Here is a 27,260-nt window from a genome sequence, read left to right as displayed (position 1 = left end):
CAAAAGTGCATTTGTCCTAATAATAATAATAAATAAATTTTTTTAAAAAAATAAAATAAAAGACTTGAGTCAAGAACTTAGACAAGGCAGCATTTTCCTAAAATGAGCACAAAATCAATCTCCCACCACTGTCTCTCATATTGATGCAAGAAATGAATGTGCATTTCATGGACCCTCGTTGATAGATGCCTCCCATCACAGCCACATACTTGCTTCTCGCATTTATTTTTCCCTTACACTGACCCCCGTTGCAAACCAAATCAAATCCGTGAAGAGACAGAAAGATCATAGGAGAAACATCAACATGAAGTCTCTTACTGGGATGTAAATCACGAGAGGGATCATGACCAGAGGATCATGATTCCAAACAAACTCATCAAAGAAGCTGATTGCATCAACAGCAAAGATCAAGCATGGTAGAACCTTGAGTTCGTTTAAGAATCTTGAGGCATGGAATGGAATATGGCCTTCTACCTGAAGACTTACATTTTAATATTTTGAATACAATCTCTATTTCTTTCCTTTGGAGGTTTATCACCACTCAGATCCCAACAGATTTGACAATGCAAGTTCAAGAGACCACCTTCAATGTTCACAGGGTAACAACCTATATGCAAATAAGTTCAAACTTTGGTTCCATAATACATTAGACATGATATGCAGCAAGAGTTCTTCATGCCAACCTTTCTAAAGGATCAAGATTGAACAAAAAAAAAACAGAAATTTCATTTCTGTTTCTCAAAATTTTCTGTCTAAAATTCCAGTGTATCAGTTCATTCTAGTTGCTCACCTCCATCTTTCTTGAAACAGTACACATCGATTTCAAAATGTGGCTACATAGGCCGAATGGAAATTCAATCTTCAATCTCAACCTAGGAAGGATATGACCTAAAATTCGAAAACTTCCCAGGTGGATCGAAAGCATTCGAAATGGTGATCAAATACTGTTATGGTTTCCCAGTAGACCTGAACTCAAGCTATGTAGCCCCATTAAGATGTGCATCGGAGTTTTTGGAGATGACAGGAATTTGAAGATGGAAACCTCGTCCCCAAGACAGGGTCCTTCCTCACATTTGAAGTCCTTTTGTCATGGAAAGAGTCACTGGCTGTTCTCAAAACTTGTGAATCTCACCATGGGCTGAAAATCTACAAATTGTGAGATGATGCTGTGACTCGATAGTTCCGACACTATCCAGAGAGAAGATAGTAGGAGATACAGTCAGTGAGGTAGGGTGGTGGCTAAATGATGTAACTACACTTCGCATAGACTATTTCACAAGAATTGAGCCAAAGGTATAATAAGAGCCAAAGATATAATAAAGCCATAGATTATAGGTCAAATCATTGAGCAGTATGCAAGGAAGTGGCTACTAGGCATTGAAATGGAACCAGGATTCAGAGATTATACACAGGACAAAAGTGACCTGCAAGTAAGTATTTTGAGTGGCAGGAAAGATGAACTGGGCATTGTACACAGCAAAGAACATAAAGCTATTATTGAAAGCCTACTAAGCATACTTCCTCCTCAAAGAGAAGCAGTATCATGCAGGTTCTTGTTGCAGAACTGGCAAGGCTGTATTCTGCATCAGCAGCTTTGATTTCAGAACTAGAGAAAAGAATAAGAATGGTGTTGGAGATGCCAATGTCATTGATATTTAATTCCATGTGTACAAATATTGACCAAGGGAACTTGCCAAAGTCAGTATCGTTCTTATAAGCTCAACAAATAGCAATTACAAGTCTCCAATGCTTATCAAATTCACCAACTGTTATATTCTTTGATTTTTCATCAATGACTTGGTCCTAGTACACAAGAAAAACGCACTATGCATGACGTAGAAGTGCAAAGGCTCCTGGAATAATACTCACTGTTTGAACAGCAACAGCAGCAACATAGAATTCATTACTCTAATGTGTGTAAACTCATAGACAATTACCTAGATGAACTTGCAAGAGATCCAAATCTCTCCATTTCCAAGTTTCAAACTTTAGCCAACTCACTGTCAAAAAATGCAAGGCATTGTCCTGATGATACAGAGCCATTGACACCTACCTCAAGGTTGCATCTGGATTATCTTGTCCTTAATAATTTTCTGCAGCAAATTACACATGCTTGGAATTATAGAAGAAATTTCACTTTAGAAACTTACAAACCATTCTCATCTACAGACTCATCCTTTACTATCTGAGCAAGATTAGAGAAAGCTGTGCAAAATCATGAACTGTGAAACTACCGCTTGATACATGTGTACATTGCACAAAATGATCGACTGCCTCTAAGAACTATAGTTCAGGTGATATTATATAACCCTACAACATGATGCAATGTAGTTTAAAATTCCAGCAACATATCTACATTGTAGTTCAACGCAGAATGTAGTTAAGAAACAAGAAAAGATAAGAAATTGTAAAGATATAATTGCATAACATATACTTACGGTCAAAGAATTAGTTGCATATCTAATGTGCCACAAATAGAAAAAATATGAGGCTGTATTTGATCTTCAACCCAGACAACATTCAACAGATATACATTAATCAGAACAGATAGGCTGCTGATAGGCTCTCCAAAGGCATAGACAAAAAGGAATATGGCCCTTATTTCTTCACAAAGAGAAATGGTCGGCCAAAAATACAATATACATGAATCCACATTCACTGCCTTTCATAAGGATTAAAATCCAGACAACACTCAACAGACATAATGTTTAAATGAAAGATTATGTTACTAACGGACAGAATTATAAAGAACAATTCTGTTCTATACATGAATCCACATTCACTGTCTTTCATAAGGATTCATATCAAAAAGGCCCTTTGAGATGGATGAAGTGTTCACCGTAATCAAACCAACCGAAATCTGATAAAGAGGAGAGAAGGCAAAGGATTGCAAAATCTGTCAATTAGAATTTATGTCAACCCCTTTCTGCTTAAGATACTCTTTGGCCTCATCTATGTCCTACAAAAGGAACTCAAGGTGAGATGTTTGTACATCTTTCAGTCTTAATAATGATTAATATAGAAATTCAAACATTCCAGAGAGAGAGATGGCATAATTTGTTTTTGAGTGCAACAAGTGGAGAGTTATGGAGATCTAAACCAAAGATCTCAATGGAAAGAATACATGTCCATAACCTTCAATTTGTTGTATGATATGGAAGTGCCAAGTGAGAGCATTTCAATCTGAGTAATGCCTTGGATATGAAAACTTGGAGAACATTCTAGAGAAAAGGAGAAAGAGAGAGAGGAGCCATTTGTTGTATTATACGAAAAGTGCAAGTGAGAATAAAAGGGAAGCATTACCTTCTGTAGCAACAGTCCTTCTGTAGGGCAAGTTGGAAATGTCATTAGACCGATTCCAACCATCAATAGACCATAGCATCCCAGGGAGACAATTAAATAGATGGGTAGCTGGAGTGACAAGACACGCAAAGTAAGCAACATTGAGTGTGTAACATGATGAAAAGTAAATATGAAGGGTTTAATAAAACAATGACTGAATGCAAACTCACCAACCAAGTATGGCCATGTGGTAATATAGATGTCTGCAAGAGGCCAATCCACAGAGCTGATACGGCCACCAATAACGTCAAAATCTTAACTATATGCTTCATTGATTGATGGCGAGAAAAGTCAATGCCCAAATCTCAATCTCAAACAAGTAGTGAGAAATTACATCTGCCAAAATGGATCGTCATATTGACGAACTAGATCAGAAACATAGCGGCTAACTCCCTTTCATGCACTCTATATGGCTATGCATTCTTCACAACTTGGTTTATTCTTTTAACATTCCATTTAGGGCAACGTGCATAAAATGTAGATCACCAATTAATTATAGCAGTCTTTTGCATTATTGATGATAACAATTTCCTTAAACAATTTTATTCATTGACAATAAAGAATTAGAAGGCTAAATCATTATAACACACAATTCAAACATGAAACAAAAAACGCCTCTAATATAATATTAATATATATAGAACAATATTAAGATCATGAGTTTGTATGAAGCTAGTAGGATTTTCTTTAAAAGACATTGACACCAATGTTGTGCCAATAATAATATATAGTAACATAAAACCCTTTTTTTTTTCTTTTGAGTTCAACAACATATCGGTTGGGGGATTCAAACATGAAGCCTCTTGATCGAGGTACATGCTTAAAATAACAAAAAACAACATAAACTTTAGATACTTCAAAGAGGAAGAGGAAGAGGAAGAGGAGGAAGAAGAAGAAGAAGAAGAGAAAAAACAAAAAAAAAAAAAGGAGAAAGAGAGGCTCTTATGGTGAAGTCTACCGTTTCTCTTCATGTGAAAGAGGATAAATTCTGTGTTTAGGCACAAGCCACTCACTAAACAGTAAAATAAACAGGCCACTAATCTTTTAGAATAACTTTGATGTTCACCATTCATGCCTGCCCTCCTCTCCGTTGAATGGTTGATAGGTAATAGATTACCACACAAATGAATGATATACAGCATTCCATTGCACTAAGTGTCTTGAACTCAAATGACCCACCTAAAGACACAACCATCTAATGCAAAAGACAATGACAATTAGTGTATTTTTGGTCCATCCATGAAAAGTAGCAAAAAAGAGAAAACTACTTTGCTGAACTATCAACCCCTTAAAGTCTAACAGCTGGAATTGAAGAGAAAAATTAAATTTCAAAACAATTTACATTGCCATCAGAGGAGATTTCATAAAAAAGATTATTTCACTGCTCAAAGTAGCACGCTACAGGAACTCAAAGCCCTTGCGCATTGTCCCAACATCATTTGGCAGTTCAGAGAACTATTAACCGAAAAAATGGAAAAGCAGAGAGAATTTTAAATGAAAACGACACTTGACATGCCTGACAGCACCAAGCCACCAATCACCTATTCATTATATCGTTGTTAATTTCTTGTTGATCGACACATATTTCAGTCAAACGAGAAGATAAAGTGACAAAGGAAAAGACTAATGAAGGAAAAAACTTACCCAGCCATTGAAACCATGTCGAGTGATGTAGGAGCTAATGAAAAGGTTGTACTCTTGATTGGATTCTGCAATTTAACGACGTAACCATGAAATCCAATGCAAAAGATAGTTTTCTTTTCCAATGGACAAATTACCAAACATCTTGTTACTTGTAACATGAACTCTATTAACAATCTCAGACTCATATAACGCAGTGAATAAATACAAGTAGTCTAGAGGGGAAAGACTCGGAAACTGGACCCAATCACAAATAAGTGAAAAGTGGTGACGTAACTTTAAATTTACAAAAGCCAATACTTCAGACAAAACTTCTCTCCTTTGCTGCATCACATTCTCTTCCTTTTATGTACATTCGTACTCTCGTAGAGGCATTACTTTCTTTCTTCTCTCCACGAAAAAGCAATCTTAAACCGGAAATGCCAATGTAGGCCAATCCTCCCCATAACAAGGTACGAAAGAAATAATCATCCATACTCACTTCAAACACACAACCTATTTCAAACGAACCAAAATTCAGACAAACCTGAAAACACGCCGCAAATAATCGCCAAACTACTGTCACATTAGGTTTTTCTCAGACAATAAACAACACATCAAATCAACAGAGACAAAAAAAAAAAAACACATCAGAAAAAAGCAAAACAAAACAAAACAACGCATGGTAATAGAATCGAAGAAAACAAAAGTCTACAAGAAAACTGAAGGACTGATAGAGAAAGGTAAAAGAAGGAAGTTCCCTGAATCGGTCGAATAAGCTATTGCTCTTGAAGTGTTAAGGAAGAAAGAAGTTAGGGCATGCGAGTCGAAATTACCTGTTTGGTGCAACACTTCTGCTTCGAATCTGAGTATGAAATGCTTAGAGAGAGAAGGAGAGAAGTGGTGGGGAGTTGAAAAGCAGAGAGCGGCCTCCACGGTTGCAGACAAAGAGGAAGATGAGGTCAGCGACTTAAAAAAAAAAAAAAAAAAACCAAAATGGCAAATGGATTTTTTTTTAAATAATGTTTTTTTAATATATAATGACAAAAATAGGGTTGGAGATAAAGTATTCTCAAAAATAGGTTTTTAAATCGTGTACCGGTACACGATTACACCTCCGGTACACGAGCCCCTATCAATCTGGTACGCACAGTCTGACGTGACATGACAGTCATGCAGGGTTGACTAAGGTAATCGTGTACTGTACCCAATACACGACTTCCTTTCCATTAAATCTGTTGCCCCCCTTCTTCTTCCTCATCCGACCGTCTGCCTTCTTCGTCTCACTCAAGCTTTCTGCCTTATTTTGCCTTCTTTTGTTGCATTTCTCCGTCCAAAATTTTGAAATCTTCCTCATTTTACTTCTATCTTGTGCATTCAAACGCCTCCATTTGCTCGTCCATCCAAAATTGTTCAAAATCGTCCTCCATTTGTTCGTCCGTCCAAAATCGTCCGAACGTTTCTGTGGTAAAATTCTTTCTCTAGTTGTTTTTCAATATATAATCTTCCTATATATCATTTTGTTTGCATTTGGGCTGAACTTAATATGTAGTTTATGGATCCATGATTAATTTGTTCCACTATTTGTTGGGCTGGTTTTGTCTAATGTAGTTTATGAACTTAGAAATTAAATTTTGTTGGGCTATTTTTCTGGATGATTATGTTTCTTTATTTGTTTGACTATTTTTTTTTTATGATTAATTCGTTGGATGATTATGTATTTGTTTGGTTGAATGTAGAAATATATGTATATGTTTATAAAAATGAAGATTGGTTCGTATATATATATTATTTTGTTTGCATTTGGGCTAAATTAAATGTATGATTCATGGATATATTACTTTGTTTGCATTTGGGTTGAATTAAATGTATGATTCATAGATATATTATTTTGTTTTTATTTTGGCCGATTTAAATATATAGTTTATGGATTTTAGATTTGGGCTGATTGTATAGTTTATGGATCTTAGATTTGAGAGTTTATGAATCTTAGATTTGGGCTGATTTAAATGTATAATTTATGGATCTTAGATTTGGGCCGATTTAAATATATAGTTTAGATTTAAATCTATAGTTTATGAATCTTAGATTTGAGCTGATTTAAATGTATAATATTTAGATCTTATATGTTAAACTTAGAAATTGGATTTTGTTGGGTTGACATATTAATATTTTTTTTTTTTGTCAACTATAACAGTTGAAAAAATCATAATAAATATGTCGATGCGTCCTGAAGATTTAGTTATTCTTGAACCTGAAAATGATGGAGATAGTGACATTAACATTGAAGTTGATGAATTATTTGGAAACGAAAGTAGTGAGGAACATGACCTTGAGTTGGTACCGTCGGAAATGTTCACCCAAATAGATTGGGAAATGACAAATTCAATGTGTGAACTAGGGTCTACTTTGAAAGAAAGGAATATAGGTGTAGATAATTGTAGTTTAATACAAAAAGGAATGTTGTTTAATACCAAAGAAGATTTACAGCTTGATATAAAAAAATTATTGTGTGACAGAACACTACGAAATTGTTGTAGTGGAATTAAATCAGGATCTTTGGTATGTTAAATGTAAATCATGGAGTGACGGTTGTGCTTGGAAGTTACGGGCATGTCAACATAAAACTCATGGGATGTTCAAAATCACCAAACTTCAAGGAGAACACTCATGTTCGTTTTCAAAATTGACACAAAATCATTCGCAACTCGATTCAAATTTTATGAGTATTGAAATTCAAAATTTGGTTAGAGCGGATCCTGGAGTACCTGTGGCCTTACTCTAAGAAGTCATTAAAAAACAATATGGCTATAATGCTAATTATAGATGGGTGTGGCAAGCCAAGAAAAAAGTGTTGATTGTTGTGTTTGGTGATTGTGAGAAATCATATTCCGAGCTTCCGTATTGGTTGAGTGCTCTTGTTCATTACAATCCAGGAACACGAACAGATTGATTTTTCCTTCCCTCTGATGTGCCAGGTACGACTATTTTTGGACGAGTTTTTTGGTCCTTTGGTCTTGGGTTCAACCATTGTAGGCTATTAATCCAGATCGATGAAACTCATCTCTACGGAAAGTATAAGGGGAAATTATTGACAGCCTTATCTATTGATGCAAACGAACATATATTTCCCCTTGCTTTTGCTCTCATCGAAGGTGAAAATTTGTCCAGTTGGTCATGGTTTTTATGGGCATTGCGTGAATATGTTACCCAAAAAGAGGGTATTTGCTTGATTTCGGATAGACATAAGGACATTCTTGCTGCAATGAATAATGAAGAAATTGGTTGGAGTGAACCCAGAGCGTACCATCGATATTTTCTTCGCCATGTTGCCAATAATTTCAATACGAAATACAAATAAAAACAACTAAAAAATTTGGTGTTTAAGGCCGGAAATCAACATCAAAGGCGTAAGTTCATTCGGTGCATGAAAGAATTGAAACAATTGCACCCTGAATGTCTTGAATATTTTTCAGACATTGACTTGGAAAAATGGACTCAGTCATACGACGGTGGGTACCGCTATGGGTGGATGACAAGCAATGCAACTGAATGCATGAACGGTGTTTTCAAAGGTGCTAGAATGTTACTAATTATTTCTTTGGTTAGGCTAACATTCTATCGCACAATACTGTATTTTGAATGCCGGAGACAAGAAATCAGTGAAGCACTCGATCGTGGGGACATGTATACAGAATATGCCCTAAAAAACTTAAAAGGTGGGAAAAATGAGCATCTGCACATACGGTGACATCCATTGATAGGGAAAGTCAAACTTTTGAAGTACAAACTGCATAAGTATGATTTCTCCCTATAAAGGACAACACACCCAAGTTTTGAGCTTGAAAGAAGGAACATGTTCTTGCAATAAGCGGCAATCATTCAAGATTCCATCTCTCATGTAATTGCAATTTGTAATTACATGCGTATGACATACCTACCACTTATTGATGAATGCTATAAATTGTCCAATTTCAAACGTTGTTATGAAGGTCGCTTCTATCCAATTCAACACCCAGATTATTGGCCAGAATTATCATTACAGAAGTTCGTCCAAATGCGGACTTACTAAGAGAACAAGGTCGGCCAAAAAGTACGCGCATTCATAATGAAATGGATTGAAGAGAAGCAAGCCAAAAAGTACGATGTACAATCTGCAAGAGAGAAGGACATAACAGACGCACTTGTCCACAACGTACACTAGGTGCTTCGTCTTCGAGTCATTAGGAGTTTTTTTTTTTTTACTTGTATATTTTATATACTTGTATTCTTTATGTACTTATATTTTTCATGTAATTGTATATTTTATGTATTTGTATTCTTTATGTATTTATATTTTTCATGTAATTGTATATTTTATGTACTTGTATTCTTTATGTACTTATATTTTTCATGTAATTGTATATTTTATGTACTTGTATTATTTATGTACTTATAATGAATTTATGTAATGAATTTATTTTATGTAATTGTATCTTTTTATGTACTTTTTATGTATCTTTTATGTCATGGATTTTATTATGTAATTAATTTGAACTTCTTAGGTAATGGAGCCTGGTTCTTTTAATCCTGTACAATTATACCAACAAAATGCGCATCGTTTACAAACAGTATGGGATAGTTCTTCCACTGTAGAGTTGAGTTGTTGGAGAAGGGAGGCGACTGCACAGCATACTATCCCATTTGATCACTGCATTATTCCCTATGTTTAGCAGGTAGGTTTTCTTAGGGTTGCACAAATTGGTTTTATCTAGCTTGATTGGCACCTTATTATTGCTCTAGTTGAACGTTGGAGACTAAAAGGCCACACATTTCACCTGCCTTGTGGGGAATGTATGATTACACTGCAGGATGTTGCCATACAATTTGGGTTACGAGTGGACGGGCAACCATTGACAGGTTCACTATATATGACTGGAAGAACGTTTGTGAAGAGCTCTTAGGCATTCTACCAGAGGATCTGAAAGGATCAAGATTGAGTATCCCCTGGTTGGCGTCCCAGTTTCCAGAATTACCTCTCGATGTCGACGACATCAGCATACGTAGGTATGCACGAGTATACATCTTGCAGCTTATTGGAGGATTTTTTTTTGCCGACAAGTCAAATACTCTAGTCTCATGTTCCTCCCACTATTGTCTGATTTCGAGCACGTTGGTACGTACTCGTGGGGTGGTGCATGTCTTGCATGGTTGTATAGAGAACTTTGTCGAGCTTCCAATGCACAAGCATTGGAAATAGCGGGGCCACTAATACTACTACAAGTATGGGCTTATGATCGATTTCCAATTATAGCACCACAAGTCCAGCTACAAGCCCTAGATCATCGTCCACTTAGTGTCAAGTATTATTTCATTTATATATTTATTTCATTACCATTTTATGTAAGAATATAAATTAATTGTATTTTTTATAATTTTAGATGGAGTGGTGTATTAGCTGCCTCTGAACAGTCAGCAAATATGTTGCTCGTGTACAGAAAAATATTTGACATGCTGATGCCCAATCAGGTAGCAAATGTATATATAAATGAATATTTAAAACATTTAATTATATCGTATATAATTATCAAAACCCTAAATTGAATTTGAACATTTCAAATTCACTCAATATTCTAATCCAAGGTTGAATTTTTTACGAGCTAATAGAAGGACCTAATAGACCTACAGATCATTACCTCCAACGATTTGAGATTAATTGGCTAAACACTTTAAAACGAATTAATCAATATTTATTAACTACCAATACATACCACTATAGCTCAGTAGTTACACTCTTCTCACTGTAGATATATTTTTGTCCACTTGACTTAATCATAATCAGTAAATCGATGCTTCACAAGTCGTTCGTATTTATAGCAAGGTCAAAATTACTGTTTTACCCCTATAAATACATCTTGTTCCTTAAGTCACCATTGATCCTCTATTGAATAATTGGTTTATAGTCCAACTAATAAACCATATCCCTCTCTGTCATGAGAGGTAGGGCCCCCTTTGTTCAAGTCCAGGAATCAGTACTTAAGAGAGCAACCTATCTGCTAACTCTAAGACGGGTAGAAGTGAATTCCTTCTTGTAGGACTATGTTCCCAGCTATCTATCCGGTGTTATCCCCAAAATGGGAGGCCTATTGAGCAGTGCTGTTGAATTACTCTCACCTAAGCAGATCAAAGGATAATCCCGAATAAAATGGGAGTTGATAGTTAATTCAGGATTAAGATCGAGTTACCCTAGGTCAACGAATTTAAATAGTCTATTTTAACAGTAAACGGTCGTTATAAAGAAAACTGACTATTTCGTGGTCCAGTCTTATGCAAATGTCTTTTGCATAGGATGCCCCCACTCACATATCTTCACATGACCGATTAAGGGATCACATTGTTTATATCAGTATACAAAGAGGCCGCATCCATAGTGTCCCTAGGATGAGGTACCAAATCTCATCCATATATTTATAGACCTTTTAGGCTATATACTATTACTTGGTCCTCTTTTATGTTTCTACATAAAGTTAAAGTATTCATACTATAGCCATGGGTTTGTTTATTGGATTTTATAACATAATGCAATTTCAATAATTCCTTTATTGAATGAAGTATCAATAGTACTTTTATTGCAAAATAGAATATGTTTCAAATATTACGAACTACGAGTTTTAGGACATTCAAAACGGACGAAAATAAGAAACCCTATTCACTTCTAAAGTTCGAGTTTTTATGAATCCTATGTTACAACCCTCCAAAGGGATACCCATGGAATACGACTAGTTTATGCTGCCTAAAAACGACAGTGGGCGTAACATAAGAATCTCACAGTTCAAACTAATGGAAGAGAGCGTCGGATATGTTGACACATTTCTTGTACCCACTTACTATGAACTACTTCCCTTATTCACCTTGTTATTGATCCATGCATACACTTTTTGAATGGAGCAGTTGCGGTAAAAGCGACACAAAGTCGAGCATGAATCTCATGGTGTGAACTCTTAGGGACGTGAGAGCTAAAAACAATATATTATATATATTATTAATCTCTCATTGAAGTGTTCTAATTGTTTGGGTATCTCATGTACTTAGGATATTTTGGCTAAAAAACACCCTAAATCTATATGGTTTATCCAAGTATAACGTTTATATTTGGATTTAACCTATGATGTCTAAGTGATAAAACCTTTTTGTTACCTCACACCGCTCATACATGCTCATAAAATCAATCAACAACGCTCAATATCTCGGCTATAATTCCTAGGTAGCAAGTGTTACGTAAACTGTCAACTTAAGTACCTCCAGCCTTAGACAGGATTATAGATCGATTGAGTTTGTAACCGTATTTTATAAGATAACGACCTATTTTAACTATTAAAACAAGTTGTTATTAAACCTAAGTGAGCATGCATCTTATCTTTGTTATAGATTTTAAATGTCTAATTCATTTTATAACACTTATAAAACTATAGACATGCTATAACATACACTTAAGCATTTCATACTTTAATATAACAATTATATTAAATTTATGAAACCCTAAACATGCATACTATATATAATAACTAATTTATGACATATGAAAATCTATGAAACATGCTTTCCTATGGTGGGATTTTAAATCTACATAGCATACAATCAACGCATCATGAAGTATAACTCATGCGTCCATGCCTTAACTTCAATGCATAGTCTATCCTTGAGTTCAACATAGTCTCACACAACCTCTATAAGCCTTAGTCACCCCACACACACAAAGCCTCATGCGTCAATGCTTCTTACCACCAACACATGCCTACTCTTGGCTTTTATATTTAGCCAATTTGCTACTATACTTAATTATCCTTTCCAAAGCATAGTTTAGTAAAGCTTCTTCCTTCAAGCTTGCATTTTAAGTTTCTTCCTATATCTTATGTAACCTTAATAAGGTGAGGGTGTCACAAAATCTAACAAGCCCAGATGCAAAGTTGCAAGCACGATCAAACACTTCTCTATAAGCCTAACTCATATTCACCTAAGTTAAGCTTTTCAAACTTTCTACCATTGCTAGAAGTGACAAATTCTTTGGAAATCAAATTTCTTGTTCCAATAAATCTTTCATGCGGCGGCCTAATCTCAGTATCTTCATTTGCCAATGAAATGGAACACGAATAAAACACAGAAAATCAAGGAAAACAAGTGAAGAAAATACAATATATGAAAATACTTTCATGATTAATAGGAGAAAACAGAGGACATTGAATAGTACTTCGTTTTAAAATTATAAGAAACGGTAAAAGAACATGAATATAGTTTAAAGTTACTAAACCCTAAACAATATCACCATAGCAAACTATAATATCAGTCATAAACTGAGCATGTTAGAACATCATTGTCACATCGCAACTCTGATTTTTGAGTAAATGATCTACAAGCTCGATACAATACACAAATATACTCAATCCACAACTTAATCCAGCTAAAGCCAAAGGAACTCAAGAACGAAATTACAAAGCAAGTGAACCTCGAAACACAGACAGGTAAACAAGAGATGATGGAGGTGTTGTGCTTCTATAACAATGAGAAACTGTGAAAACAAATGGAGAATGAAGGCATATCTGAAAGATTACTGTAATTGAAAGATGACAAGGAAGATGGATTACATTGACTTTCGAAAATGAATATCAACGCCGAAAGAAGCTTCTCTGGTGGTTGTCGGAGGCTGGTAGCCATGATATCATACAGAGAGCCTGAAAGGACTTGTGGACCTCTTCGCGCGAGTTGTGTAGGAAGTGCCAAAGAAAATTAGGCCAGGAACGTTGATGTTGAAGAATCGAATCAGTGATATGAATTCATTCCATTGCCATATTGTGTTGGCTCCAAAATCCATGGAGGAGGCGCAAATTAGGTTTCGTCTCTCTTCTGAATTTCAACGCCCACAAGTGGACAATCGCATCGCTGCCAAGATTGGTGGTGATGGATTTAAGGCCTGCTCTAAAAAAGAAGTAGCAGAAATAGGAGTCCATTGTGGGTTCAAGTTATAGCTTTAACATTCTCATATCGATGATGAAGGTTGGGTTCTAGGAGAAGAAGTATGTGCTTCAAGTGCTGAAAGTTGGGATTTGAGAGAAGTAATGGTTAAGATTCGAGAGAAAGAAGAAAAGAAATGAAGGATTCTGTGCATTGGAAAAGGGTCGAGACTAGTTGCGTCAGGCGGATAATTCCCAAAATTTGAGCATGTATCCAAATTCATTTTTAATCATTTTTTGCCCTTTTTGGGGTTGACATTTCATAGCCTATTTTCAAAAAGGCTATGTTCAAAAGTTATAACAAGTTAAATTTGTTGTGGTGATAAGAAACGTATAAAAAATGAAAATAAATTAAGGAGAGATTTGCTACCTCTGTTTATAAATGAAAGATTATGTTAACTGGCAGATATAGAGAACAATTCCATTCTATACATGAATGCACATTCATTGCCTTCTATAAGGATTCAAATCAAAAAGTTCCTTTGAGATGGATGAAGTGTTCGCCGTAATCAAACCAACGGAAATCTGATAGAGAGAAGAGAAGACAAAAGGATTAGAATTAATGTCAACCCCTTTTTGCTTTAGATACTCTTTGGCCTCATCTATGTCCTACAAAAGGAACTCAAGGTGAGATGTTTGTTCATCTTTCAGTCTTAATAATGATAAATATAGAAATTTAAACATTCTAGAGAGAGATAGGATAATTCGTTTTTTAGTGCAACAAGTGGAGAGTTATGGAGATTAAACCAAAGATTTCTTGAGTGCACGTCCATAACCTTGAACCATGCTCAATTTGATAGGACAATTTGTTATATGATATGCAAGTGCCAAGTGAGAGAGCATTTCTGTAACACCCCAAATATATATATATATATATTTTTATTTTTTTTGTAATTTCAGTATTTTCTTTTATTATTGAGGGCATTTTTGGAATTTTGGAAGTCAAATGTAGTGCAGAATTTAATTTTTGGCGCTGAATTTATTCAATTTGGAAATTAATGACAGGAATTAATTTCATTTTGGGAAGGAAACGAATTTAATAGTATAAAGTGGAATAAGGAAAGGAATAAAATAAAGTTTATTTTATTTCCTTTTTAGTTTTTTTTAATTATTATTTTTATTATTATTTTTCTTTTTATATAAACAAAACTTAAAATCTTCTTCTTCAACCTCACCACACGCGCCCCCCTTGAGAAAACCTAGCCGTCGACGACAGCTCAGTTTTTCGTTGAACCCGACGCCGATGAGCACTCGACGATTTGAAGCCCCCTCAGTGCGCCTGCTGGTCAGAGCAGATGCCTCGTCCGTTGCGTTCCACCGAGAGCCCAGATCTGAAGGCGTCTGCTACGTTCCGTCGAGAGTCGTTCGCCCAATTTCTCCAGCTCGTCCAGCTGAGCTCCTTTGCGCGTTGCTTTTCCGGTCGGTCTCCTCTATTGTTCACCTAGCACCGATCGTACGCGAGCACCGCTTCAAGCCGCATCTGCCACCCCAGTTTTTTCGCCACCAGTTGTCGTCACCCTACCACGTCGGGTCTGTCTTGGTCTTCGTCAGATCTGTTGGGGTAAGATTGTGTCAGTTTTTTTCGTTCTCTTGGCCATTAATATTGTGTTTCAGTGTTATGACTCGCCTTTGCTGGGTTTTGTTTCAAGCTAAAGTCGTCAAGGAGTTTGGAAGTCAAAGGAGGCACCGTCGAAGAAGGTGGAAGTGATTTTCATTCTGTGAGTAAGTTCTTGATAGTTTGGATTTGGACCGGAAGTCTTACAATTGTGGCTTCAATTGAAATTGAGAGTTGTTTTGTTGTAGGATCACTACTTTGGATTTGTCGTTATAGTTTGGTGGTCTAATTTTTATCCGTGGAGTATCAACTCGAGGTAAGTAATTTTACCACTGATACTGCCCATGGGCCAGGCTTTAGTTGTATGCTAGCATGATAAGTGTATGTTATGGTAAATGTTAGCATGTTGATTTACAGTATGACCTGAATCAAAGTATGTTCTGGCACGAATTCTGATTTGTTTACATACACACCTAAGTACTTGATCATTAGTATGTGATAGTATGTGTTTTTATATGTCGATGTCTGATCTGCTGGTGTTGAGGCATACTTGCATGTTGTGGATTTATGATGTAAGTTATACATGGATGATGTATAATATGTTATTAAGAATTATGTGTATGTGATGAAGCCATGGTATCAAGGATTTTTATGTATGTTTTAGAACTGTACAATTTTGAATCTTAGCATGTTAAGACTGTGTGAATATCCTCATTGATTAGTTAGATGCTCACCAGTTTTTGTTTCCTTCGGGATTCACCAGTTTGTGTTTCCTTCGGGATTCACCAGTTTGTGTTTCCTTCAGGATTCACCAGTTTGTGTTTCCTTCGGGATTCACCAGTTTTGTGTTTCCTTTGGGATTCACTAGTTTTGTGTTTCCTTCGGGATTCACCAGTTTGTGGTTCCTTCGGATTTCACCAGTTTTGTGTTTCCTTCGGGATTCACCAGTTTGTGGTTCCTTCGGATTTCACCAGTTTTGTGTTTCCTTCGGGATTCACTAGTTTTGTGTTTCCTTCGAGATTCACCAGTTTTGTGTTTCCTCCGAGATTCACCAGTTTTGTGTTTCCTTCGAGATTCACCAGCTTTGTGTTTCCTCCGAGATTCACCAGTTTTGTGTTTCCTTCGGGATTCACCAGTTTTGTGGGCATACTTAACTACAATAAGATAGGACTCAGTCTCTTGTCTATTACATGTATTTATGTGCCATAGGTGGGTATCTAGAGGACATAGATGCCTAGCCTGACCCCAATGGTGGGGTTACTTACTGAGTATTTTATGCTCATTCTTTCCTATATTGATGTTTTAGGTAAGGGTAGAGATGCACCGACGATGGCTCAGCGGAATTCATGATCGTGCCATTGGGACTAGTTTTTACGCTTCCGCATCATGACATTTAGAGTCCTTATTTTTCCCTTAATGTTTAGTTTTATTGTTTTAAACTTATTATTAAAGATTATTTCTTTTATATACTTTTAATAGTCTTTACGAATTATGGGTACCCTATTATTGTTTTAACAATTGCATTTAATAAATGTCTTTTGAACTTCTCTTGTTTAATTAACATTTATTTCAACCTAACTGGGCGTTGTTTTAAATTCTATGCATGCATTTATTTTAGTAACGACCTAACCTAAGTCCTAGGGGGTCGGGTCGTTATAATTTCAATCTTAGTAATGTCTTGGATATGAAAACCCGAAGAATGTTCTAGAGAAAAGAAGAAAGAGAGAGGGAGTAGCCATTTGCTATATGATATGAAAAGTACAAGTGAGAATAAAAGGGAAGCATTACCTTCTGTAGCAACAGTCCTTTTGTAGGGCAAGTTGGAAATGTCATTAGACCGATTCCATGGAGACAACAAAATAGATGGGTAGCTAGAGTGACAAGACACAGAAAGTAAGCTGTTGAAATGCCTTGAATCTGTTTGTTGGTGCTTCGAACAATCAAGTACAGGGTCTTGTTGACCGATTAGCTAGTCGGGGTCCAAAGGCGGTGCGCCCTGGTGGGGGTTCGGGGGCAACGCCCCCAAAACCTATTTAGAATTCATATTCAGCATATTTATTTATTTGCAGTTATTTACGATTACGACCTTAGGGTTTAGAGTAGTGCGCTATATAAACTTTCTAACCCTACAGGTGCCGTTTTTTTATGTAATTTTCTGAAAACATTCTCTCAAATAATATTGTTCTCCCTCTGCCCGTGTACGTAGCTAACATACAGTATATTTGTATGTCGATCTTCTCTATCTCTACATTCCTTTTTGTGTTCTTTAATTGTCGATTTCGTAACATAAGCACCATTGAGTATGTAAAATGATGAAATTAAATATGAAGGATTTAAGAAACCAATGATTGAATGCTAACTCACCAACCAAGCATGGCCAAATGGTAATATAGATGTCTACAAGAGGCCAATCCAGAGCTGATACGGCCACCAATAATGTCTAAATCTTAACTATATGTTCCATCGATTGATGGCGATAAAAGTAAATGCCCAAATCTCAATCTCAAACAAGTAATAAGAAATTGTATCTGTTAAAATGGATCGTTATTATTAACGAACTAGATCAGAAACAAAGCAGCTAACTCCCTTTCGTGCACTTTATATGGTTAATATGCATCCTCCACAACTTGGTTTATTCCTTAAAAGTCCACTTAGGGCAACACGCTGCAATGTAGATCACCAATTAATTATAGCAGTATTTCACGTTATGGATGATAAAGATTTCCTTAAACAATTTTATTCATTGACGATAAAGATTTAGAAAGCTACATGGCAACATAAAACCGTTTTTGTTTCTTTTGAGTTCAACAATATATGAGTTGGGGGATTCCAACGTCAAACCTCCTGATTGAGGTACATGCGTAAAATCACAAAAAACAACATAAACTTTACATACTTCAAAGAAGAGGAAGGAGGGAAAAAAAAGGCTCTTATGGTAAAGTCAATAGTTCCTCGTCATGTGAACATGATAAATGTGGTGTTTAGGCAGAAAGCCCCTAGCTAAACACTAAAATAAACAAACCACTCATCTTTTAAAATGACATTGATGTTCATTATTCATGCCTCACACCCTCATCTCCGTTGACTGATTGATAGATAATAGATTACCACAAAAATGAAACAATATACGACACCCCATCACACTAATTAAGGGTCTGTTTGTTAGAGAATCTAAAAGAAGAAATTTAAAAACAAGGAATTAAATGAAAATAGAGTTGTATTTCATGTTTTTAGATATGTATTTGGTAATAGAGTTCAGAAATTTAATTCCAATATAAACAATAATAAACTAGTTGTAATTCACTAAATATTAGTTGACAATAAATTATTACTAATTTATCTATGAACCTATTTTATGTTAAAACAAATTATATAATTATTATTTTCTAATATTACTTAGTTTATAAAAAATTTGAAATATTTGTCCCATGGTTTGGAGTAAGTTAAATTTTAAGTTTTATGAACTCAATGACCCACCTAAAGACAAAGACAATTAGTACATTTTTGGTCCATCCATGGAAAGTATAAAAAAAAGAGCAAACTACTTTGCCGAACTATCAACCCCTTAAAGTCTAACATCTAGAATTGAAGAGAGAACTTAAATTTCAAAACAATTTTCATTGCCGTTAGAGGGGATTTCATAAAAAGATTATTTGACTACTCAAAGTAGAATGCTACATGAACTCAAAGCCCGTGTAGACGATCAAGTATGCAATCAAACGATCGTGTAGAAGAAGAAGCCTATCGTATAGACTTGATACTCGATCGCATAGTTAAGTCTGTCATATAGACTTGATACTCGATCGTGTAGTCTTTCAAGTTATCGTCTAGTATACTCGGTGCTATCGCATAGTCACTCGATTAGTAATACGATAGCGATTTCTGTGAGATGATACGTCTGACTGAATTGAAAAACTATTTTTCATTTTTATCTCACAGTTACCTAAACCGTGTATAACCACCCACCAAGGTCAGTTATTTAGAAAAAGTAATATTAATTATCATATAATTAATAAATTATAAATAAACACAATAACTAACTTATCATATTATATTTATAACCTATAGTTTTAATATTGCATCATATGCAACATATAAACCATAATTATTTTCCTATTTTATGGAATTTAATATAAATTATATTTATATTAATTCCTCCAATTAGATAATGTATCAAATACATTATATCAATTATATCATATATAATTGAATTAATTTAATTATATCATATATAATCAAATTCCCTCTTGTTAATTTGAACATTTCAAACTAACCCAAAATCTGATTCTCAACTTGAATCCATTGAGCTACCAAGGGGACCTTATGGACTTGTAGTTTGAAGCTCCGATGGTGTTTGAATAACTGACTAAACACTTTAATCATGATATCCACCATCCGTTAACTGTCTGGCACTCCACTAAAAAATGACAATTACACTCTTCACACTACAGATATATTTCTATGTCTATTGGATATAACCAATCAACAATGCGCTGACCCTTCATGAATCGCTCGTAAGTACAGTTGGGCCAATTTATCGTTTTGCCCCTATAGTTACATCTAACTCCTTAAGTACCATTGATTCCTCTAATGAACAATAAGTTATAGTCCCACTATGATTGAGTCAAGAGAGGGTGTGGCCACTATGTTCAAGACCCGGAATCAGCCCTTAAGGGAGCAATTTATCTACTTACTCCTGCATTGAGGAAGGAGTGAATTCCATCTTGTGTAGCTGAGTTCCCAACTCCTCAATCAGACGAATCCTGAAAATGATAGACTTGTTGAGTTGGCAATCTGGCCACTCTCACCCATACAAATCAAAGGATCTCCCTCATAGGCAGGAGTTCACAACTCAATTAGGATTAAGGTCATGTCACCTATGGTCATCCTAGTGAAATGTAAGTCTCTACTATCAACGGTGTTATATAAACAGACTAATCATTTCGTGGTCTGGTCTTATACAAACTCTTTGTATAGGATACCCCCACCTGCATGTCCCCATCTGAATGATCAGGATCAAATCATTTGTAGCACTTTACAATACTTGTAACACCTACAAAGCAGGGCCGTATCCGTAGTGTCACCAATCCATCTACTAGAGACCATTTATGTTATTATTATTTAAACAAGATCCACATGCATGTCTCTATATACTTGTTTAAATTTACATAAATTAACCTCGGATCTTAATTTATTAGATTGAGTAAATGCTTATAAAATAATACTTTTTTTTATTAATAACAATATGTTTATACAAAGTTTACAAACTACGAGACTACAAGGAGATTTAGGACACCATTCCCAACACATCTAACTTTTCAAGTACCATTGATCCTTCTGATAACAATAGATCATAGTTCCACTATGACTAAACCCCTCTCGAGTAAAGAGAGGGTATGGTGCCATGTTGTTCAGGACCCAGAATTAGCCCTTAAGGGAGCAATTTATCTACTTACCCTTGCTTCAGGGAAGGAGTGAATTCCATCTTGTGTAGCTGAGTTTCCAGCTTCCCAATTAGACGAATCCTCAAAATGGTAAGCTTGTTGAGTCGACAATCTGGCCACTCTCACCCATGCAAATCAAAAGACTGCCTTCATAGGCAAGAGTTCATAACTCACCCAGGATTATGGTCATGTTACCTACGGTCATCCTAGTGGAATTAAAGTCTCTATTATGAACGATGTTATATAACAAGACTAAACATTTCGTGGTCCGGTCTTATACAAACTTCTTTGTATAGAATATCCCTGCTCGCATGTCTAATACACAAATGATTAGGATCAGATCATTTGTAGCACTTTACAACATTTGTAACACCCACAAAGCAGACCATAAACGTAGTGTCACCAGGATAAGGTATCCGACGTTATCCATATACTACAAACCATTTAGGTTATCACTTAAACATGATCCACTTGTATGTCTCCATATACATGTTTAAGTTACAACAATAACCATGGATCTTAGTTTATTGGTTTGTGGTTAATGCAACTAAAATATCATATATTTCATAAACAGAAGTGAATCAAATATCATATATTATAAATCACAGAATGATTGTTCATACTAGTATTTATAAACTACAGGACCCTATGAGATTTAGAACATCAACCCCAACAGAATATACCTCGACTGCTTCACTTGAAAAGTATTTGCATGGGTCAATAGCAAGGTGAATAAGGGAAGTAGTTCATAGTAAGTGGGTGAAGGATGTAAGTCAATGTGTCATGCGGTCTCTTCCATTAGTTTGGACCGTGAGATTCCTATGTTGCACCTACTTATCAACTTTATGCAATCTATGCTAGTCATTATTATGTCGACTATCCCCTCGAGGGTTGTAACATAGGATTAAGAACAACTCAAACTCCAGTAAATAGATAAGATTTCTTAGGTCGATTCCCAACCTTGACTCTCCAATTCGGTAGCATCGTTGGGGCCACTAACCTCTAAGATCTGAAAATAGAGGATTACATTTACAGAAGTACTAAGTGTTAATAAGTTCTTGACCAAAAATGATAACTAAATGACTATTGGAATATGAGTTATTCTGGATATAGTATTTAGTCAAGAATGTCTTGCTTTAATGAATGAGTATTTGACTGCCCTTCGGTAGCACTTATTCTGACTCACTATAGTATTGTTGCAAATAAAATAATGAAATTCGGGTACATTATTACTTTGCTAAAATTTGATTGGGACTAAAAAGCAATTCACTAATAGAATTTGTTTATATTTTTAGAATGATAAGCTCATTAGTTCAGTTTTTGGTTTCTGATAAACTTACTGGGGACAATTATGCTATATGGAAATTGAATGTAAATAATATTGGTAATAGACGATCTAAGGTTCGTTTTAACTGAGGAATGTCCTCTAAACCCCAACTCAAACGCAAATTGAACTGTTCGCGAAGCATATGAGAAGTGGATAAAGGAAAATGAAAAAGCATGAGCCTATATTCTTGCTAGCATATCTAATATTTTGGCTAAGAAACATGATCGAATGCATACCGCTAAAGAGATTATGGAATCTCTGTGGGAAATGTTTGGACAATCATCCTTCTCCCTTAGACATAATACCATCAAGTATGTTTACAACTGCCGTATGAAAGAAGCAACCTCTGTTAAAGAACATGTCCTGGACATGATGGTCCATTTCAATGTGGCGGAAGTAAACAGAGCATAATAGATGAGAAAAGTCAGGTAAGTTCTATTCTAGAGTCTCTTCCGAAGAGCTTCTTACAGTTCCGCACTAATACGATGATGAAGAAAATAGAATACAATTTAACCACTCCTCTCAATGAGCTACAGGTTTTTCAGTCCCTCTTGAAAACTAAGGGACGAGAAACAGATGTAAATGTTACCACTGCGGATAAAAGAGGATCCCCTCTAAAAAAAAGTCTGACTCTGCTTCTTCATCCAAGAATAAAAGTATTATGGTGAAAAAGATTAAAAGGAAAAAGAAGACTTTCACTGGCCGCAAAGGCAAGACTAAAGTAGCAAATAAAGGAAAATGTTTTTACTGCAGTGAAGATGGGCACTAGAAGAGAAATTTCCCAAAGTACCTTGCGAAAAAGAGAGCGGAAAAAGCAAAACAAGGAAATTAGTTCCTGAAGATTGCTTGCAGAAGAAGAGATAATTCTCCAAGTTGTGAACAAGGGAGACTATCTCAGAAAAACCATTGGGTGATCTTGAAGTTGTTATTAGAAGATAGACATATGTACTTTACTTAATGTAATTAAAGGTTTTTGTATCTATCTTTTGTAAAGAACAAGTTATATAGAAATATTTGTTTTCATAAATGAAATGTTCATTAACAAAATAAATATTTTAATTGTTTTACTACAAAACAATTTCTATGTTAAAACCAACCAAAGTAAAGGTTTTTTTAAATATTTAGATATTTAAACAACTAACAAATAAAAGGCAATGATTTCTTTAAGTACTTTTTTTTGGCAAATAAAAATTTAGTCATATAAGTCTTAATAAGATTTAGAAGAAGGTTAAACATGGTCATCTAAATAAGTTAGAAGAAAATCTTTAACACTATGAGTGTCTTATCTTGGAGATAATATGACTAAAAGATTTTTTATAAGAAAAAAATCTTAAGAGCCAGGGAATCCTTAGAGCTCAAACATTCAGACCTTTATGGTCCGATGAATGTCAAGGCACAAGGAGGGTATGAATATTTAATCAGTTTTAATGATGATTATTCAAAGTATAATAATATTTACCTAAATTATAAGTTTAAAACACTTGAAAAGTTCAATGTGTATAAAAACTTATTAGGTAAAACTTAGACAGTTTGATCAGATCGAGGTCGAGAGGACAGAAATTTTAGATTTCAAGGACTATTTGATATAATTTGGAATCCAATAACAACTCTCTACACCTAGTGCCTCGGTAGAACGATGTATCAGGAAGAAAAACAGAACCCTGTTAAACATGGTTCGATTGTTAGATGAGCTTTTGCTTTGTTGACTAAATTGTTTTGGGAATATGAAGTAGTGATTGTTATACACTCTTTTGAACAACATTCCATTAAAGAAGACTCTAAAACTCCATATCATATGTGGAGAGGTCATAAAGATTGTTTATGACTAGTAAAGGATGTTTATGACTAGTAAAGGATGTTTACATATTTCAGAATTTGGGAAAGACCAACACATATGTTATTGTCGAACCCTAAGGGATTGGAACAGTTTTCAAACAATATGCCTATCTATAGGCTACCCAAAAGCAATATACTTCATTAACCTAGAAGAAAATCAAGTATTTGTAATTGACAAATATTGGTTTATGTAAAGAAGCACACATGAGAGATCATCAAATATTGTATCGAGTTTCCATAAATAGTGAATGAATATCAATAAGAGTTATTGATTATACTGTCCTTGAAACAAGAATTGTTTAGACAGGTCAGGTGCATCTTTGTTATTAAGATATGCATCTTACTCAAAGAGTTGAGAGTGTCTTGATGTAGTGGGAGGATTGTGTGACTGCCTACTATAACATGAGCTTAGTCGAAACTCAAGTCACTAATATTTGATATTGGCATCAAAAAGAAAAAAAAATTGTGGGTATAAGATGCCTTCTCCATTTATTGATAGTTAAGAAGCCCACTGTATACTACTATGTTTACAACAATCCTCTCGGCTAAAGTGTTTGAGGGTCACTATAGGTTATATAATCTAGGACAAGTGGAAGAAAATCCCATGGGTATATGATACCTACTGAAGGCAAACCATGGGTATGTGATGCCCTAGTTTATTGTATCTCTCTCTAAAAACTCAAAAAACTCAACATTATGTGTACAAATGTTTGTCACCACTGGAGTTTTAGTTCAAGTGGGAGTTTGTTGGGTTTTATGTCCTAAAACTTGTGGTTTGTAGATAATAAACTTATTTTGTTAATCAATAAAGATGTTATTGAAGTTTGATTCAATAAAGTAGTTATTGAATATATGAATTGATCATTTCGTTTTAGAAGTAAATCCAATAAACTTAAGATCCATGTCTATTACATGAGTACTTGAACTTATGTGGAGACATAAAAGTGGATCAAGTTCGAGTAGATAGCCAAAATGATCTATTGTATACGAATAAGACTGGGTACCTTATTGTGGTAACACTATTGGATGTGGCCCACTTTGTAGTTGCTACAATCGTTGTAAAGTGCTACAAACGAATTGATCCTAATTCATTCATATGAAGACTTGAGGAGTAGGGGCGTCCTATGCAATGAGTTTGTATAAGATCGAACCAAGAAATAAGCCACTCTTACTTTTTAACGATATTTACTATTTAAGACTGACTATTTCAAAACAATGACTTAGGTAACTTAACCTTAATTCTGAGCTAACTATGAACTTCTGTTTATTCGGGATTATCCTTAGATTTGCATAGGTGAGAGTTTGCTCAACAGTGCCGGCTCAATAAGCCTCCCATTTCAGAAGTAAATCGGGTAGATAGTTGGGGACATAGGGTACAAGGTGAAATTCACTCTTACCCGTTTTTAGGGATAGTAGAGAAGTTGTTCCTTTTAAGTACTTATTACGGGTCTTGAACAAGGGGCCCTACCTTCTCATTGGCCTGAGAGGGACTCGGTTTGATGATTATATCTCAAACCAATTGTTCATTAGAGAATCAATGGAACTTAAAGAACAAGAGGTAATCTCGGGGCTAAAAATAATGATTGACCCAACTATTATTACGAATAACCCGTGAATGGTTAACTTACTAATTATGGTTATATCGAGTGGTCACAATGTATCTAAAGTGAGGGGAGTGCAACTACTAGGCTTTAGTGGAGTGACCCGATAGTTAATGAATGCTGGTTAATTAGGTTAAAGATTTTAGTCGATTAATCTCAGATCGTTGGAGCCTATGGTCTATATATTTATTAGGTCCACCTACTAGCTCACAAAGGGAATAAATCTTAGAATAGCTTGATGAGTGAATTTGAAACGTTCAAATTCGAATTAAGGGAATTAGTAATTCTGTGATATAACTACACGTTTAATTACAGAATTAAACGAAATTGAAAAATCGAATAATATTTAAATATGATTTAAATATTAATTTCGTGAATAGGGATTCATGGCAGTGGAATTGGTGTTTGATTAATTTAATATTTGATATTAAATTAATAGTATTAATTAAATTGTTTAATTAGTTATTAATTTTATTTGAAAAAAATAATTAATTGAATTATTTTTGTAAAATTAATATTTTTCAGTTTAATTAAAGTATTAAAACTGAAAAAAAAACTATTTTTAATTTTGAGAAGTTTTTCAAAATTGAAAAGAAAATTTGAAAAACCCATAAAAGTGGGATCTTTCCACTCAAAACTTGAAGCACCTCACTCACATTTCCACTCTTAATCCATGCAAATCTCAAAGTAGGAGTTGTTGATTTTGTGTGCAATTTGATTGCATAAAGTGTTGATATAAAACTCAACTCCTGATGCTGAGAGGAAAAGGAGAAAAACCTCAGATTTTGCTAAAACCTAGAACTTGAAAAAGGGTTCTTCAAGGATGTAGAAAAACCAGACTTTCTCGTATAAATTCCCTTGATCCAACTTATTTTGAGTTCCATAACTCAATCTAAGGTTTCTAGAGAATAGTAGGTAAGATTTTGTGATGGTTCACAACCAGTTATTGAGGAGATTGGAGCTAAATTTGAAGATCAAATGTGTTCTTCAAAGGTATTTCTGAAACCCTCTCATATTGTATGAGCATGCTTAATTTGTTGCTAAAATTAATGAATTAGAGTGGTTAATGATCCCATTTTCTTTCGTTGCTTATTTGCCTAAACCAACAATTGTTTTCCATTTAATTTTGATATTTGATTTCAAATTCTCATTTAAAAAAATGGAAAAAATATACTTAGTGAGATTTTTCCCACTTTAGACATCAATTTTGGGATTTGGTGTCAATCTCCCATTAAGTTAAGATGCATGCTGATATTGAACAAAATGGAGCTCATTTTGCTGAGATTGAGAGGACATACAATTGAAATTCTGAGATTTTTTAGTGAAGAAAAGTTTAACTCTTGGACTAAAAAACCAGAAAAACTCTCCAAATTTCCCTAAATTCACTCTCATTTTGGATCCCAAAATCCAATCTAAGGACCAAGAGGATAGTAGGGAAGATCAAGTGGTGGTCTACAACCAACCAAGTGAAGAATTCAAGCTGCAATTGAGATTTGAAGAGTTCATCATAGGTATTTTCAGAAACCCTATTTCTTTATTATGAACATG

At 34.9% G+C, this 27,260-nt stretch overlaps 1 protein-coding gene and 1 pseudogene across 3 annotated transcripts; one reads left to right on the top strand and one right to left on the bottom strand.

Moving 5' to 3' along the window:
* The window catches only part of LOC120084784 (BTB/POZ domain-containing protein DOT3-like), a 5,274-nt pseudogene extending 3,499 nt beyond the window's left edge, over positions 1–1,775 (top strand).
* Positions 1,776–2,475: 700 nt separating this feature from the next.
* LOC120085097 (dolichol-phosphate mannose synthase subunit 3-like) lies at positions 2,476–5,938 on the bottom strand. Of its 3 annotated transcripts, none has more exons than XM_039040953.2 (5): positions 5,799–5,938; positions 4,987–5,051; positions 3,513–3,678; positions 3,304–3,411; positions 2,476–2,959 (listed from the first exon to the last, which is right to left on the bottom strand). In XM_039040953.2, exons 3-5 carry the CDS (start codon positions 3,612–3,614, stop codon positions 2,900–2,902), a joined length of 270 nt encoding a protein of 89 aa, XP_038896881.1. In that variant the 5' UTR covers positions 3,615–3,678; positions 4,987–5,051; positions 5,799–5,938; the 3' UTR covers positions 2,476–2,899. The 3 variants fall into 3 exon arrangements, with proteins under 3 accessions (XP_038896881.1, XP_038896882.1, XP_038896885.1); XM_039040954.2 differs by lacking the exon at positions 5,799–5,938 and adding an exon at positions 5,510–5,622; XM_039040957.2 differs by lacking the exon at positions 4,987–5,051 and having other exon boundaries at positions 5,799–5,933.
* Between the last annotated feature and the right edge of the window lie 21,322 nt (positions 5,939–27,260).

The sequence above is a fragment of the Benincasa hispida genome, chromosome 9, assembly GCF_027475165.1.
Source record: "Benincasa hispida cultivar pf3 chromosome 9, pf3_genome.v1.1, whole genome shotgun sequence".
Lineage (NCBI taxonomy): Eukaryota > Viridiplantae > Streptophyta > Magnoliopsida > Cucurbitales > Cucurbitaceae > Benincasa > Benincasa hispida.
Note: the sequence above shows the minus strand (reverse complement) of the source record. Positions and strands in the feature narration are given on the sequence as shown.